We start from the raw sequence: 19,765 nt of genomic DNA, 5'->3' as shown, positions 1-19,765 counted from the left end.
TGGGATCTAATTAAACTAAAGAACTTCCGCATGGCAAAAGAAACTATCATCACAGGCAACCTACAGAATGGGACAAAATTTTTGCAATCTACCCATCTGACAAAGGGCTAATATCCAGAATCTACAATGAACTCAAACAAATTTACAAGAAAAAAAAACCCCATCAAAAAATGGGCAAAGGATATGAACAGACACTTCTCTAAAGAAGACATCTATACAGCGAACAGACACATGAAAAAATGCTCACCATCACTGGTCATCAGAGAAATGCAAATCAAAAACCACAATGAGATAACCATCTCATGCCAGTTTGGCAATCTTTAAAAAGTCAGGAAACAACAGATGCTGGAGAGGATGTGGAGAAATAGGAATGCTTTTACACTGTTGGTGGGAGTGTAAATTAGTTCAACCATTGTGTAAGACAGTGTGGCGATTCCTCAAGGATCTAGAACTAGAATTACCATTTGACCCAGCAATCCCATTACCTGGTATATACCCAAAGGATTATAAATCATGCTACTATAAAGACACATGCACATGTATGTTTATTGCGGCACTATTCACAATAGCAAGACTTGGAACCAACCCAAATGTCCATCAATGATAGACTGGATTAAGGAAATGTGGCACATATACACCATGGAATACTATGCAGCCATAAGAAAGGACGAGTTCATGTCCTTTGCAGGGACATGGATAAAGCTGGAAACCATCATTCTCAGCAAACTAACACAGGAACAGAAAACCAAACACCACATGTTCTCACTCATACGTAGGAGTTGAACAAGGAGAACACCTGGACACAGGGAGGGGAACATCACACACCGGGGCCTGTTGGGGAGTGGGGGGCTAGGGGAGGGATAGCATTAGGAGAAATACCTAATATAAATGATGAGTTGATGGGTACAGCAAACCAACATGGCACATGTATACCTATGTATCAAACCTGCATGTTGTACACATGTACCATAGATCTTAAAGTATAATTAAAAAAGAAAAAGAATATAATCCTGATGTTGAGTAGATCCTGCTGGTTGATGGTGTTGTCGAGTTCTTCTATATCCTTGTTGATTTTCTTTCTAGTTGTTCTACCAATTGTTGAGAGAGGGGTACTAACATCTCCAATTTTATTTGTGGATTTGTCTGTTTCTCCTTTCAGGTCTATCAGTTTTTGCTTCACACATTTTATAGTTCTGTTGTTTAGTACATAGGATTAGTATGTTTTCTTGGTGGATCATTCCTTTATCATTACATAACATCCTTCTTGATCCCTGGTAATTTTCTTTCCTCAGAAGTTTATTTGTCAGACTCTGCTTTCTTGTGTTTAATGTTTGTATGGTTTATCTTTTCCATCCTTTTTCTTTCAACCTATTTAATATCATTACTTTGACATTCCTTGTAGACAGTTCACTGATTCTTTCCTCTGTCTTTTCCATTCTGCTATTGAGCCCAGCTCCTGAAGTCATTATTTCAGTTTTGTATTTTGAGTTCTAAAATTTCCATTTGTTTCTTCCTTGTTTTTTATATTTTTGTTTTTTTGTAGAGATGAGGATTTTGCTATGTTGCCCAGGCTGGTCTCAAACTCCTGGCCTCAAGTGATCCTCCCACCTTGGCCTCCAAAATTGCTAGGATTACAGGCATGACCCATCCATTTGTTTCTTCTTTATATTGTTTTGAGTTTTCATTTGTTTCAAGAGTTGTCATCATGTTCATTAAAACATTTTTATGATGGATGCTGTATCAGTCCGTTCTCTCACTGCTCTAAAGAACCACCTGAAAATTAGCTGGGTGTGGTGGTGAGTACCTGTAATCCAAGCTACCTGGGAGGCTGAGGTGGAAGGACTGCTTGAATGTAGAAGGCAAAGGCTGCCGTGGGCCAAGATCGCGCCACTGCACTGTAGACTGGGTGAGAGAGCAAGACTCCATCTCCAAAAAAAAAAAAAGAAATACCTGAGACTGGGTAATTTATAAAGAAAAGAGGTTTAATTGACTCACAGATCCACAGGCTATACAGGAAGCGTAGCTGTGGAGGCCTCAGGAAACTTGGAATCATGAGGAAAGGTGAAGAGGAAGGACATACATCTTACATGGCCAGAGCAGGAGTAACAGAGAACAAAGGGGGAGGTGCTACACACTTTTATAAACAACCAGAACTTGTGAGAACTTACTCAATGTAACAAGGATAGAAAGGGGAAAATCTGCCCCCAGAATCCAATCACCTCCCACAAGGCCCCTCTTCCAACATTGGGGATTACAAATGGACATGAGATTTGGGCGGGGACACAAACCTCAACTGTATCAGATGCTTTAAAATCTTTGTCAAATAATTCTGACATTTGTGTCTTCTTGGTGTTAATGTCTATTGATATTCTTTTCTCATTCAGTTTGAGATCTTCCTGATTCTGGGTAAGGCAAATGATTTTCATTTTGAAATCTGGACATTTTGAGTACTATGGTTTTTGTTTTTGCTGGCAACTATGTAGAGCAATATAATTCTTGTGTTTTAGCAGACTTCCTCTAGCACCACACTCCAGTGGGTAGTAGGGTGTTACCTCATTATTGTGAGGTGGGACTAAAAGTATATATTCTCTACTAGACCTCCACTGATACCAGAGAGCTCCCTGTTACTGATGGATGGGGGTGGGAGGCCTCCAATAGGCTTCCACTGATACCATCTCTAATGGAGTTCAGGGGTAACTTGTTACCCCTGGGACTGGGGTGCCAGTCCAGGCTGTATAGTTAACTTAATTACCTTGGGGTCATTGTGAACTCAAAATTATACTTAGTTAGCCCTTATCTGCCTTGATCTCTGCTATATTGTTAACACTGAGTATAATCTCCTTTAAAGCTCTCACTTCCCTTCAATTTCTCTTCTTACTTCTTCAACAGCTTTGGAAATTATTCATGGGAGCCTTTTTATTCCTGGTCTATCTCTTAAAATGTAATCTCCAGGATCTGTCCGTATACTCTTTTTCTCATTCTATATCCCTACCTAAGCAATTTCATTCATTCTCACAATTAAACAACATCTTACCATCTCTGTTGGTCAGAACTCAACCAAACTCTAGCACCATTTGCTCAACTGCTTATTGGCACTGTCCTTTTGTTATATCACAGACCTCTAAAAGGGAACTTATCCCCTCCTCACCCAAGCCTGTTCTCCTTCTGCATTCACTGCTTTAGTGCCAACATCATTTAGCAGGTCTTGTGAGCCAGAAAACTAGGAGCTACCTGGTACCCTTTCCTCTCCTCCTTAATATCCACTTAATTAGTCCTAGAGTACTACTAATTCTATATAGTAAACAATTCTACCTCATAAAATGTCTCATCATTTCAACTAAAATATCTTAAATAGGCTTCTTAAATCATCTTAATTAAATTTCCTTAAATCACCTCTCATCTAGACTTCCACGATGTCATGCCTATCAAAATGGTCTTAACAGAAATTCAATTATGATATCATTTCTCTGATCAAAACTTTGCTCTTTATAACAATGTGTGTTTTCCCACCAAACTGAGTTGCAACCACCAATAGGCTATAAAATCAATTCAGCAGATTCCAGCATCAATTTTTAAAAGTTTTGTTTTGTTTAATGAAACACAGTATAAGAAACTAGAAAATATTACAGAGAACTATGCATACTGATGCTAAGTTCTGTTTTATTTCATATACATATCCATTTTATATCACAAACCAGTAAAAACATACAAATTGATAAATGTATAAACACACTGCACATAGGTGTATACATGTGTTATGTTGGGTCATAATGTATACTGGGTCATAATGTAAGCTCTTCCAGGAAAGCTTCCTGGTCCCTCATATCTCCCAACCTCCAAAGATAATGAAGCATTCTCTCATCTGCTAGGTCTGTACCATGTTAATGCTTCTATCATTGCTTTAATTCCATATTTGTGCTTCCTACAAGACCATAAACTTCTAACACTGCACTAGGCATTTTTCCTACTACTTGATATGTACGATCTCATTTAATTCTCACAACTCCTGTTTTCGGGGGTGGGTGTGGGGGTAGAGTTTTGCTTTGTTGACCAGGCTGGAGTGCAGTGGCGCCATCATGGCTCAGTGCAACTTCGAACTCATGGGCTCAGGTAATCTTCCTGTCTGAGCCTCCCAAGTGGCTGGGACTATAGGTATATGCCTGGCTAATTTTTAAATTTTTTGTGGAGACAAGGTCTCACTTTGTTTCCCAGGCTGGTCGTGAACTCTTGGGCTCAAGCGATCCTCCCACCTTGACCTCCCAAAGTGTCAGGATTACAGACATAAGCCAGATATCTCCCTGGCCCAATTTTCCCAACTTTTTAGATAGAATTCTCATTTTTAAAATGTGCAAAGACAGAAACAGAAAAAATAACTCCCCAAATGTCACACAGTAAGTGGCAGAGATGGAATTTAAAACTCAAAAAGCCTGACTCTGGAAAACAAAGACATAAGATATGACGGAATGTTAAAGATTTAATAAAAGATCAGTGGAAAATTAACTTACTTCAAATAAAAGTCTATAATAACATCATTTAAAAATTCTCCTTCATTTAGACAGTGCAGGTCCTCATTGGTAACAGAGATGCCTCCCTTAGCTGGAGGTGGTGGATATACTATCAACCTGTAACAAAATTAGAAGGCAAGCAAATAAACAAATCTATATATATATACACAACTGAAATGTAATAAAACAGAGAAAGACATTTAAGATCATTGCAAATATAAAGGAATTCTCTCACTTTTCTACTGGGCCAATGAAGATGGTGTGGTTTTCTCCAGTTTCTTCTTCTTCATCAAAAAACTGAAATTCTTGTTTGCTTCTAAGTTGTATTTTAGATTCAAATGATACCTGGTAAAGGAAATTAAATTAGCAATTTACAGTCAATTAGGAAAAGTTTCAGTAAAAAGGGTAAGCACAAGGCAAGAATGCTTTTCAATGCAAAAGGATTAAAAATGTGGAACTAAAAAGTATGCATGATACTTAACAATTAAAAACAAGAAACAGGCAAAACTAGGGGCCACTTTATTATCTGTAGCTTCTAGATAGTGATACTCTCCCAACTTATGTAACAGTAATTTTCCAGTATCTTACTTCTCTAAGATCTCTACTATCTACATGAAATTAAATAATGCTGGTAAAATTCAAATAACCTTTCAAAAAAACCAAAGTGGTTTTTGCCTCTTAGTTCAATGGCTAGGCAATCTATAAGATGTAGGGGCAGAGGCTCAGGGAACACAGTCTAATGAGTTTCAGCCCTCCATAAAGCTAAGTGAAACAGGGGTTCCTTGGAGGAAAGAACCTTCCTCTGAAGTTTGAGTCCATCCCAGTGGCATTATGCTGCTCTTTTCTTCCTCTGGCACTGTCTCCCATGCAAACTATGCAAAAGAAAAAGAACCATTTCCCTTTCTTCTTTTGTTCTTTTCTCAACCCACTTAACTATATTTACAGCTCTTCTCTGGGGAGTCCTTGCTAACTATCACCAAGATTGTGCTGTGGATAGCCATATTTCCAAGTTTGTAGGCAGTGTGAGAGATTTGTTCCCAATAAATTAGGTCAGCAAAGCTAAGTTGCTGTAATAGGAAATAAACTTAGAGTTTTAAAATTATGTTTGTATTATTTACCATTATACTATGTGTTTAGTAGTATTGTGGCCTTTGCTTCAGGTGGCTTCCGAGTTACCTACCTATATGAATAGTTATTTTAGTACTAGATACATGTTTTGACAATAAAGATCAAATAGCATGTATTCTTCATCTCTCAAGTTTTCAACCATATATGCCTATATTACATACAAATGTACACCACGGACCACAATTTCTTCAAACGTAAGACACAGGGTAACCAATCCATTTGAATGTAGCAGTGTGTGCATATATATGTTGGAAGTAGGGTATAAAGAAAAAAGGATGACAGAAAAAATGATGATGAAAAGTAAAGATAAGGATAGAATGGGGAGGAACCAAAAATGCTTCTGAGACCTGTATCAAGTGGTATTTGGCACCTACCCACCACTGTTTTGACACAAGGTAGTTTACAAATCACACATAAAAGTAAGTAATTCTGAAATAAAATTAAAAAGATTTAACACTGAAATGAACAGTATTAAAATAAAACATATTTCCCTTTAAAACTACCCACAATTTAAGAATATTTTTAAATTAAAAAACATAATTACACTTTTAATTTTGTTTTCCTTTTGCCCACAACTTCCTTTGATGTTCTCTTCATAGGTTCTTGTACAGGCAACAAGTCTGCCATTAGCTTCTTCAAAGGCAATTTTCCCAAAAAAATTGGAGATGTTATTCTTTATACCAATTTCATTAATGATACTTTCAAATACCATATTTGCCTGAGGATCAAGGCCATTTTGAAAAATTAAAATTATATATTGTTCTTCTAAATCTGAAAAGAAATAAATATAACTATAAGTCCAAAAAAAAAACAAAAGAAGTAAATAGATACTTTTAAAAGGAGTAATTATTAATTCTTTCCAGGAGGATAATCAGAAATCCCAGTATAAAGGTCCACAACAATGTCTGACGTACAGTGGATACACAACAATCACTGGAAAGACCAGTATGTGTTACATGCCAACGTCACCTAAGTTATTGGAAGGAACCAGAATACATTACTCTAACAACAGTTCAAGAACAAATCTATTCACGTATGTAACTAATTTACTTCATCTAATAAATCTAAATTCTATAGTCTTAAAGATATAATAGTTAACATTTTTGTCAAACACAAATAGAAAATTGCCATGTGAACTGGTAGTATCTCAAGAGAATCTAACTGCAAAACAGCTTTTCACTAATGTGCCAACTCTTGCAGATTTAGTGGTAGCTAACATTTTTTCATAATTAAGCTGAAGCAGCAATTACTGCTGAAATGTGTATATCTTCTAAGCAGTCAAGCCATGCTTTACGTGTTAAAGGTGAAGGAAAAAAACCTGGAGAACCACATCTATGTATTATAAAGACTTAAGGCCCATTTTAGGAACTTAACAACTTCCTATTCAGGCCAAGTTTCAAGATTTCCAGATTTATATGGCTGATTTACATTTAATATTCCTATCAGTTAAAAAATTTTATTTTACTCAGATTACAGTGTTAGTTAAGAGTGCAGATCTTTTGGGTTTTAATCCACTTAGAAACTTTGTAAATGAGTAAGTCTGGGTTTTATCTTCAGCCCTTCCACTTTCTGTGAGTTTTTCCTCATCTGTAAAATGGAGAAAGTAATATCTATTTCACAAGGTGGCTGTGACAATTGTAGATAATATACATCTAAGGCATCTGTCAAAGTGCACTCACATTTTGCTATTCAACAGATATTGTAAATACAGTATCTATTATAATTATCTATTATAATCTGTTTTACACAACTTACTTGTTAATTTATTTACTCCTTTACAATCATTCCAAACTTTATCCTCCTTATTCATTTGCAGTTGGATGCTCAGCTTTTGATAAACTGCTGGAATTGCTTGAAGAAACACTACAGGTAATTTTCGGACATTACACCATTCACATTTAGTTAGATCAGAGGTATTTAAAATAATCTCTACAGGATCATGGTCTGGTTCTGGAGGAAAACAAATGAAATGGAAAAATAATTCTTAAGAGGGTAATATCATGAATGGGGGAAATTGTGAGGAAATACAAGTTTAAGTAAATGTAAGCACATATTTATTATGCTCTATAAATCATTACTCTTGTGGGTAATAAAAAAAATCTTTATAACTGCCTTAAAGAAATTTTTTTATTTTTTCCAAATGAAAAGGGGTTTCTAAAAAGTTAGGTTCTGTGATATTTCTGAATGAAATTACACCAAGATATATGCCCTTTGATAAGAAGATATATGTAACAACTAACCATCTTAATAAATTCTATGAATATTATTTAATCTTTTATTCCTGTAAAGTGCTTTGGTGTAAAGAAAGCTTTGGTAAGTAAAAAGACATAAAATAGCTTACCGTCTAGCTGTATCTTGATAAAATCTAAACAAAACTAAAAAAAAAAGATGAATTAGTATTGCTCTAGACTTACAAAGAAAGGCAGGCTTCACTTTTTTATTCAAATACTTAGAATGTTTCTTATATTACTCGTTTATCTCTTAAAATCCCACAGAGAAGTTGGTATAACATTATAATGAACACCTAAACATTGCTTACCTAAACCCACTAACTGTTAAACTGTTAACATTCTTGTCACATCCCTTCCATCAGTCTTTCTTTCCTCTTTTTTTTTTCTTTTTTTAACTTTTATTTTAGGTTCAGGGGTACATGTGCAGGTTTGTTATATAGGTAAATTGCATGTCATGGGGGTTTGACTTTCACTCAATGGTTTCCCATCATTGAAGGTCCTTGCCTGAATTACTTATTACTGGTGGTTACAACATGGTATTTTCTAACTAATTATTTCAATGTGGAAAAGACACATTAAGCCTATTATAGCCTGAATTAATTATTTTACAGAAGAGACATTCAAAAAAGGAGGCAAGTATTTTGAAATGTATTAAAAAACAAGATAAATGAATATATACAGGGATGAATAGATATATGGAAAGCAAATACAATAAAATGCTAATAGTAAAATTTAGCTGGGAGTTATATAAATGTTCACTGCAAAATTCTTTCAACTTTTCAGTGTGAAGATTTTTATAATATAAAAAGAGAAAGCAAATATAAAATAAATTTAGCAATTACTACAATAATTAATTGCAAAGTCTAGAATGTCACTAAACATACTTTTTATTGCATCTGAAAGGAATGTGTTAACTGGTTTCTCTGGGAAGTAACAAATTATTTGGGGACATTAAGCATGGGTACTGGCAGGGAATGGTGGCTTTTAACTGTTATCCCAGCATTTTGGGAGGATTGCTTGAGCCCAAGAGTTTAAGACCAGCATGGCCAACATGGTGAAACCCCATCTCTACTAAAAGTATAAAAAATTAGCCAGGCGTGGTAATGCATGCCTGTAATCCCAGCTACTCAGGAGGCTGAGGCAGGAGAATCGCTTGAACCCAGGAGGCAGAGGTTGCAATGAGCCGAGATTGTGCCACTGCACTCCAGCCTGGGCAAAAATAGTGAGACATCATCTCAAAAAAAGAAAAACTTACCTAGGTATAGATGGCATGTACCTATAGTCCCAACTACTCTGGGGCCTGAGGTGGAAGGATTGCTTGTGCCTAGGAGTTCAAGGTTACAGTTAGCTATGACTGCAGCACTGAACTCCAGCCTGAGCAACGAAGAGAGATCTCATCATTTAAAAAAAAAAAAAAAAAAAAAAGGAGTAGCTTGCGAAACATTCTAGCATACATGGATGTTGACATTATATGTTTTGGAAAAATGTTAGCTGATGCAAAAAGTGTCAATAATGATGACATAAAGCATTCACTCATTCATTTATTTATTTGAGAATGAGTCTCGCTCTGTCACCCGAGCTGGAAGGCAGTGGCACAATCTTGGCTCACTGCAACCTCCACCTCCTGGGTTCAAGTGATTCTTCTGCCTCAGCCTCCCTAGTAGCTGGGGTTACGGGTGCACGCCATCACACCCCACTAATTTTTGTAGTCTTAGTAGAGATGGGGTTTTACCATGTTGACCAGGCTGGTCTGAAATTCCTGACTTCAAGTGATCCACCTGCCTCAGCCTCCCAAAGTGCTGGGATTACAGCCACCACACCTGGCTGACATAAAGCATTTAAATAAAATTGTTGCATAAGATAAAGGAATTGAAGGAAGTGATATCTAAGTATTTGTCATTTAGAAATATCTAAGTAAGTCACACATTAATATTATAAGTAGACACTGGGCTGGGCGCAGTGGCTCACACATGTAATCCCAGCACTTTAGGAGGCCAAGGCAGGTGGATCACCTGAGGTCAGGAGTTTGAGACCAGCCTGGCCAAGATGATGTTACACCATCTCTACTAAAAATACAAAAATTAGCCAGGCATGGTGGCAGGCACCTGTAATCTCAGCTACTCAAGAGGCTGAGGTAGGAGAATTGCCGGAACCCGTGAGGTGGAGGCTGCAGTGAGCCGAGATTGTGCCACTGCACTCCAGCCTGGGCTGACAACAGTGAGACTCGGTCTCAAAAAAAAAAAAAAAAAAAAGTAGACATTGGTCTATTTCATCTACATTGTGAAAGTTTCTAAATTTAAACTGAATGAAAACCTTGGTTTTATATCTTCTCATTTGAAAAATGAATTTGTGCATATGTGGTATTCCTAATAATATATGCCATTTTACTTCTTTAAAAAAGCACTTGCTTTTAAATAAAATGGACGCTTCTAAATAATGCCAATTGGCCGGGTGCAGTGGCTCACACTTATAATCCCAGCACTTTGGGAGGCCAAGATGGGCAGATCACAAGGTCAAGAGATCGAGACCATCCTGGCTAACACAGTGAAACCCCATCTCTACTAAAAATACAAAAAATTAGCTGGACGTGGTGGCCGGTGCCTGTAGTCCCAGCTACTCGGGAGGCTGAGGCAGGAGAATGGCATGAACCCAGGAGGTGGAGCTTGCAGTGAGCCGAGATCGTGCCACTGCACTCCAGCCTGGGCAACAGAGTGAGACTCTGTCTCAAAAAAATAAATAAATAAATACATAAAAATAATAATGCCAATTATATCACTGAGCAAATTAAAATGATTAAATTATCTAATAATAAGCAAGTGTAGAATTTTATAAAACATTAAACATAGTAAAACATTTAAAACCTGTTTCTCAGATTAATCATAACTTGGCAGATAAATCATTTCACTACAAAACATAAGGAAGTTACGTTCAAGAAGAAAATATCAAATCATCTTTTTATTTACGCCATCTGAAGAAGATACAGATCCACTAATTATTCTTCAATGAAGAATGCCCTTTGCTAAAAATCTCATGCTACAAGTAAGGTTAATACCACACTGCAAATTTCTACATTATATTTTTTGGCTGGAATATTTCATTTAGCATTATAATTTTTTAAACTGACACATTTTATGTTACATATACCGCCTTTTATTTTTTTAACTAAATTTACAAAGTTTTTCTTCACTGTAGCAAATATTACCTATTAGAAAAAATTCATCCAAATTTTAATGTAGTTCTTCATAAACAGCTTTAAGACTAAATATGCAACTTTCTAATTAAATGTCTAAATCACCAGCAAAACCTTACTCATCACACTGAAGAGTTATAAATAACAGCATTAATGTGGGAGAAAGCCGTAAAAGTTACAGGGCACTCCTGAACATTTTTGAGGTGCAAAGTGACACACAGTGACATTTTTGTTAATTGACAGAAACCAGGAAAGACAGTCTGCAGTATGAGGGCTGTAACAAAACACAAATTTCATAAATCCCTAAAAACACTGACATATGTTACAATATTATTGGGCAATAAAGGGTAGACAATTTATATATAATTTGCTTCGAATCTCCAGGGTACTTCTGAAACTTTAGTTTTTAAATTGTGAGAAGCTTAGGGTTTTTGATGGAAAAGAAAAATTTGCCGGATTCTCATAGAGCTGTGCTCTGCTAAGAAATCAGGTTCACATTTCATTTTCTCCTATAAACAATTTGTTTTCTTTTGATCATATTGTATCCTAGAACCATGAACCTTTACCAGAAAAGAAACAGTTATTATTCATTACATTAAATAATAAAATACCTTACAACTTTCCTGCTGTGATATAATTCTCTCTTTTTTTCAGTTTTCTGAGACAGAGTCTTGATCTGTCATCCAGGCTGGAGTGCAGTGGCGCCGTCTCGGCTCACTGCAACCTCTGCCTCCCAGGTTCAAGCAATTCTCCTGCCTCAGCCTCCCGAGCAGCTGGGACTACAGGCACATGCCACTGCCCCTGGCTAATTTTTCTATTTTTAGTAGAGATGCGGTTTTAGCATATTAGCCAGGCTGGTCTCAAACTCCTGACCTCGTGATCCAGCTGCCCTGGCCTCCCAAAGTGCTGGGATTACAGGCGTGAGACACCGCGCCCGGCAATAAGTTCTCTTAAAGACAAGTGCTTTATGTAAAAAGGACAATATCAGTTTGAAAGAAGGGATGGAAACAAATAGGGACATCAAGTTAAGGCATTATAAAACAAAGGCTTACAGAACACATACAGTGCTTTACAATTAATCTAGCAACAATGTTTAGAATACATTAGAGAAAAAAATAATGACTAAGAAGGCTAGTTAAGGAGATTATATTAAAATTTCAAATAGAAAATAAAAACTTGGATTGGTGGCAGAATAGTAAGTACACAGGTATGATGGGTAAGATAAAGTACACAAAGTCCTTTGGGCAGCCATTATAGTACAATAATCTATTTCTAGGAGTCTTGATGCTATAATACATTTTCCAGCAAACCCCAAAACTTCTGGAATCTTCATTCACTCACTACAGTTCTTTAATATATTCTTTTCATGCACTTAGCTGGCATGATACTAAAACTAACATATTGGAAGGTTTTCTAACTCATTGAAAGTTTCATGCACGAAGCTGGCATGATAATAAACAATAACATATTGGAAGGTTTTCTAACTCATTTTAATGGCGAGGAGCTACTATTTATATACTCTTAAAGCAATGTGAAATCTTGAACTAACTTTGATATTCTATTAAATATTTTAACTTATAAATTTTAAATATTATATATTAGCTTTAGCAACGGCATTTTTAATGTTATAATTGGTATAGTAAAGAGCTTAAGAATGTACTTACAATTACAGGCTCTATTAACAGCCGGAAGAGTGTTCCTACTCGTATACTTCGACAGTTTAAAATGACACTGTCAAAGGAACTTTGGCAGCTTAAAGCTAAAGCATCTGGAGGTTCTTGAGAAAACACTTTACGACGTTTCAGAGGTGTGTTGATAATAGAATTGCCAAACTAAAAAGGAAAAGAAAATGTTCACTTAATAATTTACTAAAATAAGGCTGCAAGCTAAGTATAAACATATGCAAAGACCCAATATAAGAAATGTAAATATCACAACATAAAATGGATTTCCCTTCAACAGTGTTAGATAAAATTAAAATTCATGGTTTTTATATAACAGTAAATCCCTGTATCTTATTTAGCTATACTTTGGTTGTTACTTAAATTTGAGTAATAGTATGGTAGTCAGGAATAGTACTCTGGGAATCAGACTGCCTGGATTCAAACAGCCACACCACCTTTTAAAGATGTGATCTTGGCCGGGAGCAGTGGCTCACAGCTGTACTCCCAGCACTTTGGGAGGCCGAGATGGGCGGATCATCTGAGGTCAGGAGTTCAAGACTAGCCTGCCCAACACAGTGAAACCTCGTCTCTACTAAAAGTACAAAAAATTAGCCGGGTGTGGTGGCAGGTGCCTGTAATCCCGGCTACTCAGGAGGCTACTCAGGAGGCTGAGGCAGGAGAACTGCTTAAACCTGGGAGGTGGACGTTGCAGTGAGCTGAGAACGCACCACCGCACTCCAGCCTGGGCAAGAAGATCGAAATTCCTCCTTAAAAAAAAAAATCTGATCTTGTAAAACTTAATAACTTATGTAAGTTTTGGTTCCCTAAACTCTAAAATATGCAGAGTAAGAGTACCCACTCAACTGAGTTAATGCATAAAAAGCAGTTTAGCAGATTGCTTCATGCACAGTAAAATGCTGCTAGTTATAGTGGCAGTGATACTTGAATTAAATCAGTAATTCTTTAGAAAGCAAGCAATTTAGGAGAATTGTTATTTGCATTACAAAATAACCCTTCCTTATATATTTACATATTTTAAACTATTTTCATCTGTTAAATTATGATTCCAGTCACTTCCAAATAGAAATTTATCATAAACACTTCATATAGGTATGTAATTTTAATTACAAGTAATTATATTAGTATCTTTATTATCATCACAAGAATAAAACAATATCTTGACAGAAAATAAGGGAAAAGAATGTCCACCATTCCCATTATCCTTCTAAAGGTATTTCTACCATCTATGTCACAGGAAAAAAAAAATGTATTTTAAACAAAATATGATTATATATATGATATAAAATCATATATATGATATAAAAGCATATATATGATATAAAATCATATATATGATATAAAAGCATATATATGATATAAAATCATATATATGATATAAAAGCATATATATGATATAAAATCATATATATGATTTTGTAAACTGCTTTTTCAGGCTTATTAACAGATTTATCATTAATATTTTCCATTATTATTATTTTTTGAGATGGAGTCTCGCTCTGTCGCACAGGCTGGAGTGCAGTGGCATGATCTCAGCTCACTGCAACCTCCACCTCCCTAGGGGGTTCAAGCAATTCTCCTGCATCAGCCTCCCAAGTAGCTGGGATTATAGGCACACACCACCACGCCTGGCTAATTTTTTTGTATTTTTAGTAGAGACAGAGTTTCACCATGTTGGCCAGACTGGTCTCGAACTCCTGACCTCAGGCAATCTGCCCACCTCAGTCTCTGAAAGTGCTGGGATTACAGGTGTGAGCCACCGCATCCGGCCTATTTTCCCTTATTATTAAAGAAACCTGTTAGAGAGGTTTAAAAGTGTTTTGTTTTGTTTTTAGCTGTAGAGATATCTTCAAATGAGAGGTTATTTAGCTCACTAATAAAACAGGAAAGAGCTGCTCCAGCTGAATCTACAATAAAGGATTTAGTCTAGAATTTGAATGGTCCACACCCTCCATGGAGCATCATCAAAGACAGTACACACTGAGGTACCCTTATGATTCAGTGTGCCAGTCTGAAAACCGCTCATCTGAAAATTCCATTACATGGAAATTCATCATTAATTTAACTGAACTCATATGCTGGACATCTAAGTTCTTTCCAATCTCTTGCGATAGCAAACTATTCTTCAAAGAGCATTTTTGCAGTCCAGCCAGTTGTGGTACACATTTAGAATTACTGCCAAACTGCCCTCAACAGTTACACCAACTTATACATTCAACATTCCACTTCTCCAAACACTGATCAAGATTGAGACAATATCATAGTTTTAAATTTTTCAGCAATCTGAAGTTCACAAAAGGTATTTTAATTTCATTTTCACTACTTTGATTACTATTTTTTTAATTCTATTCATTTCCTTTCCTTATTTCCCTATGATTTGCCTCTATTTCTTGATTTTTTAAAAATTAAAAATATATAAAGGACCACTTTACACTTTGTCACATAGCTTACTATTTTTCCATTTGCATCTACCTATCAAATTGTGTTTAGAGTGTTTTGCTACACTGTTCTACTTTTCATTTAATCAAATATATTCATCTTTTCATTTACCATTTTTGCTCGTGCTACCATGTGGGAAAGGCATTCTGTAAGATTATATAAAAATATTAATCCAGCCGGGTGCAGCGGCTTGCACCTGTAATGCCAGCTTGGGTGACAGAGCAAGATCCCCCCTTTAAATAAGTAAGTAAATAAATAAATCCATATATTTTTCTATTATCCTTATGATTGCTTTTGTTGTTTTTCATTTTTTAAGGTTCCCATCTTAATAAACAAGTATATATGTTCCCATATTTGTATCTGTACTCCTATGAACACTGACATGTATAAACACATATAGAATTTAACATACAAGTTTATTATTTTATAAAAACATTCATACTAAAGTAATATACACATATTTCCTTATTTTGGTATTCTCACACAACAGTACCATGCAGAAATCCTAAAAGTCACTGATATAAGTTCTAATTTTTATTTTCAATGGCTGCATCATATGGATATACCCTAACTTCTTCAGCCATATCCATATTAACAGGCAACGATTTTGTTTGCCAATAATCATGTTTGCATATAAAGCCTTACGTACTGGGGAAGATGGAGTCTAAGGAATTAATTATTTGGTCAAATAGTACACATTAAAAATTTTTTAATGGTCATTTTTACATTTCTTTCCCAAAAGATCATAGTAACTTTCTTTTCCATCAGCAAATTGGGAAAGTGTCCTTTCCCTTGGATTCTTGACAACAGCACATATTAATTGATTTTTTAACAATTTTTAAAGTCCATTGAATACAGTTATATTTCATTTTCCTTAATTTGCACTTTTCATGTGGTAGTTTACTACATGAATTTTCTATTTTTGTCCATTCTTATCCTTTGTTCATTTTGTTTTTATCCTGTAATTTTTAAGAGTTCTCAGTCTATTACAGACATTAAAATACTATATCATCTGCATTACAAATAGTTGTCCTAGATACACTGTCTATTGACATCGTTCATATTACCTTTTTCCATGTGAACTTTTTGAAATTTTTATAGTAAAATATAAAACATAATGAAACATAGTATTATAGTAAAATATATCTCTGTCAAAATGACTTCTCTCCTCTGCTAGATTTTATAAGAAATTTTTGTACATACCGACATTTTAAGGTTGATACCGTGTTTTCTTGTTGAATTTTTTATACTTCAAGCCTTAAGTTTAATTGAAACTTATTTTTGTATATGGCTTAATGTTCTTCCAAATAATCTCCCATGTGGTATTTAAGCCCCACTTAATAATCCATCATTTTTTCTTGGCACTACCAAACTGCCTTCTAAAAAAAATTTACACCCCAAAATGGAGGCATTAATCTGAACAAATGTCAACAAAAGTGAAAAGTACCTGGTCTTTCATTCTTGCTTTTCTTGGCAATGTAACTGTATTTAACTCTGAGTCTTCTGGAATGCTTCGTAGTTCACGCTCTACTCTGCAAGTATTTTCATTTAGCGCTGCTTCTACTTTTCCAGTGGATGGTGCAGGGGAAGAACATGCTGAATCAGCAGGCTGAGGAGATACGCTTTCTCTTCTGTTAGTTCTGTCGTTGTCATCATCATCATCACTGGACAAAATGACTAAAAGTATTTTAATAATTTATAATTTATATTAAAACTATAGTTATAATTTTATATTTCATTTCTGTCCATTAAAAATGCAAATAAATTACCAAAGTGGAAAATATCCTAAATTTGCTTTGGACCTCCTCCAGAACTAAAATTAACAAAAATGAATGAAGATACAATCCACTCTATCTGATAAAAAGTTAAATCTGAAGAAAGCATTAAGACTTGGTATCTTTTAAAAAATATGATACAAATACAAAATTTGATTTTACAGTCCATCACCACTCACCCAAACAGCAATATCAGCAAGTTACAAGAAGAACAGTAGGTCTATTTCAGAGTCCCAAAAAATTTAAGGTGTAAAAAATAATTTGCATACAACTTGTTCACAAAATAGAATGCATTGTAAATATGTGTGAAACTCCATGTAGTCAAGTATATATATATATGATATATAATATATGATATATATTTTATATATATCATATATAATATATCATATATATTTTATATATATAATATATATAATATATATTTTATATATATATCATATATATAAAATATATAAAATATATCATATATATAATATATATGATATATATAAAAAATATATATTTTTTTTGAGATGGAATCTCATTCTGTCACCCAGGCTGGAGTACAGTGGCGCGATCTTGTCTCACTGCAACCTCCACCTCCTGGGTTCAAGTGATTCTCCTGCCTCAGCCTCCCCAGCACCTGGGATTACATGTGTGCACCACCACACCCAGCTAATTTTTGTATTTTTAGTAGAGATGGGGTTTCTCCATGTTGGCCAGGCTGGTCTCGAACTCCCGACCTCAGGTGATCCGCCTGCCTCAGCCTCCCAAAATATTGGGATTACAGGCATGAGCCACCGCACCTGGCTGTAGCCAAGTAATTTTATCTCACACAGGAAGCTACTAAAATCTTAACTGGTCCTTGGAAAAATCTGGACCAGTGCCTTATGTTCAATAAGTCTTGTTGAGTAAATGGACGTGAGCAAGAAAAGACACTATGATGGTAATTTGCTCTTATACCTTGTACTCATTACTGAATCGTAGCAAATCTATCTCTATATCTTAATTCCACAAAGCCACTCACATTGTATTTGAGTCAAATACAAACTCCTTGCTATGGTTTATAAATTTACATAATCTGGCCCCTGTCTATTTATCCAATTTTCTCATAATATTCTGTTTTTGTCTCTTTATCCTCCAGGCACACTAGCCAGTATTTCTGTCCCTGAAACACCACAAGCTTGCTCCTGCCTGAATTCTACTTCCCTCAATATTATGCATTTTGGCCACCAAGTATTAGTTTAAATATCACTTTTTTTTTTTTTTTTTGAGAAGGAGTCTCACTCTGTCACCCAGGCTGGAGCGCAGTGGCGCAATCTTGGCTCACTGCAAGCTCCACCTCCTGGGTTGATGCCATTCTCCTGCCTCAGCCTCCCGAGTAGCTGGGACTACAGGCACCCACCACCATGCCCAGCTAATTTTTTGTATTTTTAGTAGAGACGGGGTTTCACCGTGTTAACCAGGATGGTCTTGATCTCCTGACCTCGTGATCCGCCCACCTCAGCCTCCCAAAGTGCTGGGATTAGAGGCGTGACCCAATGCGCCCAGCCTAAATATCACTTTGATAACCCAATAAAGTAAGCACACACACAATCAAATTAACTGATTTAAATTTTCTGTTGTTCCTTGTTGCGGATGTTCACTTGTTTATCTGTTTCTCCCTGCTACACATAAACTATAAGAGAACAGGGACAGTGTCTTGTTCACTGCTATATCCCCAGGCCTGAAACAGCCTGACACAGAAAAAGCATTCAAAAGTCATGCATTGACTTCATTAGTATTTCAAACATAAATGCTTAATTTTTACTGAGTAATGTACATGTCCCAGAGAAGTATCATCTCAGTATTTCTCTACCTGTCTTTTTAATTTTACTGTCCAGTCTCAGGAACAAATATTGAGCATGGTTTCTCTTTCAACACTGGTCTTTTATCAGCAGAAAACCTAACAGGCCAGATTAGACGATCTAAACAGATTTACATATATAGCATTTGAGAGGTGGGGTTTTGCCACTTACTGGTTATTTGGCTCAATTTCTCTTCTCTGTAGAATTAGGGACAATAAGGGTATCTATTTCACAGAATCGTTGCAAGAACAAATGGTATGTAAAATGCTTAGCACAGTACCTGACATGTATAGATGTATATATATATACATACAGACGTATGTGTGTACATGTATATAGATTTTTTAAAAAGGCCCATGAACTATATTTTTAATGAAAAACTACACAAGTATATATTAAAAGGAAAGCCTAGTGTTCTGTTTATAATTATTATTATTATTATTTTTTTTTTAGCAACAGGGTCTTGCTATATTGCCCTGGCTACACTTCAACTCCTGGACTCAAGCAATTCTCTCATCTCAGTCTCCTGAGTAGTTGGGACACCACTGTGCCCAATTTCTATTTTTTAGAAGAAATTATGTTCATTCTCCACAGTATACACTCTTATCTGTAGCTTGCATTATTCACTTAATTAAGGATCTTGGAAATTACACAGTTTATCAGATCTTTCACTCCTTTAGAGTATACACGCTGTATACTCTAGTCAACCAGTCCCCAATAATTTCTAATCTTTTGCTGTTTATTATAAACAAGGACTGCATGCCATACACATACACACCAGAGTAAAAAGACAGGATATAGAGTTAGGAACAAATGTGGTAAGGATATTGTATGTCAAATATTTTATTGGGCTATGCATATTTTATGTTATTTTAGGCACCCCGCCCCCCAAAAAAAACCACTATCAGCAGGAAATCTACCCATTTACAGATCAGAAAGATTAAATTAACCTGGCCGAAGTCAGAATGCTGGTTATAACTAGCACT

General features: G+C 35.6%; 1 protein-coding gene across 10 annotated transcripts in view; it reads right to left on the bottom strand.

The window, feature by feature from the left end:
- SENP6 (SUMO specific peptidase 6) overlaps positions 1 to 19,765 on the bottom strand; it is a 114,868-nt gene that overhangs the window by 32,506 nt on the left and 62,597 nt on the right. For all 10 annotated transcript variants that reach the window (XR_004672033.3, XM_003805813.7, XM_063605386.1 and 7 more), the window contains 7 exons: positions 16,623 to 16,852; positions 12,719 to 12,886; positions 7,975 to 8,008; positions 7,389 to 7,583; positions 6,178 to 6,404; positions 4,741 to 4,850; positions 4,506 to 4,622 (listed from right to left, as the gene is read on the bottom strand). Coding sequence is in view for 9 of the 10 variants with exons in the window: in XM_003805813.7 (XP_003805861.1) it covers positions 4,506 to 4,622; positions 4,741 to 4,850; positions 6,178 to 6,404; positions 7,389 to 7,583; positions 7,975 to 8,008; positions 12,719 to 12,886; positions 16,623 to 16,852 (1,081 nt within the window). In the remaining variant the exon portion in view is untranslated. The remainder of the gene's footprint in view (positions 1 to 4,505; positions 4,623 to 4,740; positions 4,851 to 6,177; positions 6,405 to 7,388; positions 7,584 to 7,974; positions 8,009 to 12,718; positions 12,887 to 16,622; positions 16,853 to 19,765) is intronic.

This window comes from Pan paniscus, chromosome 5, assembly GCF_029289425.2.
Source record: "Pan paniscus chromosome 5, NHGRI_mPanPan1-v2.0_pri, whole genome shotgun sequence".
NCBI classification, from domain to species: Eukaryota; Metazoa; Chordata; class Mammalia; order Primates; family Hominidae; genus Pan; species Pan paniscus.
This window is presented reverse-complemented; position numbering and strand designations above follow the sequence as displayed.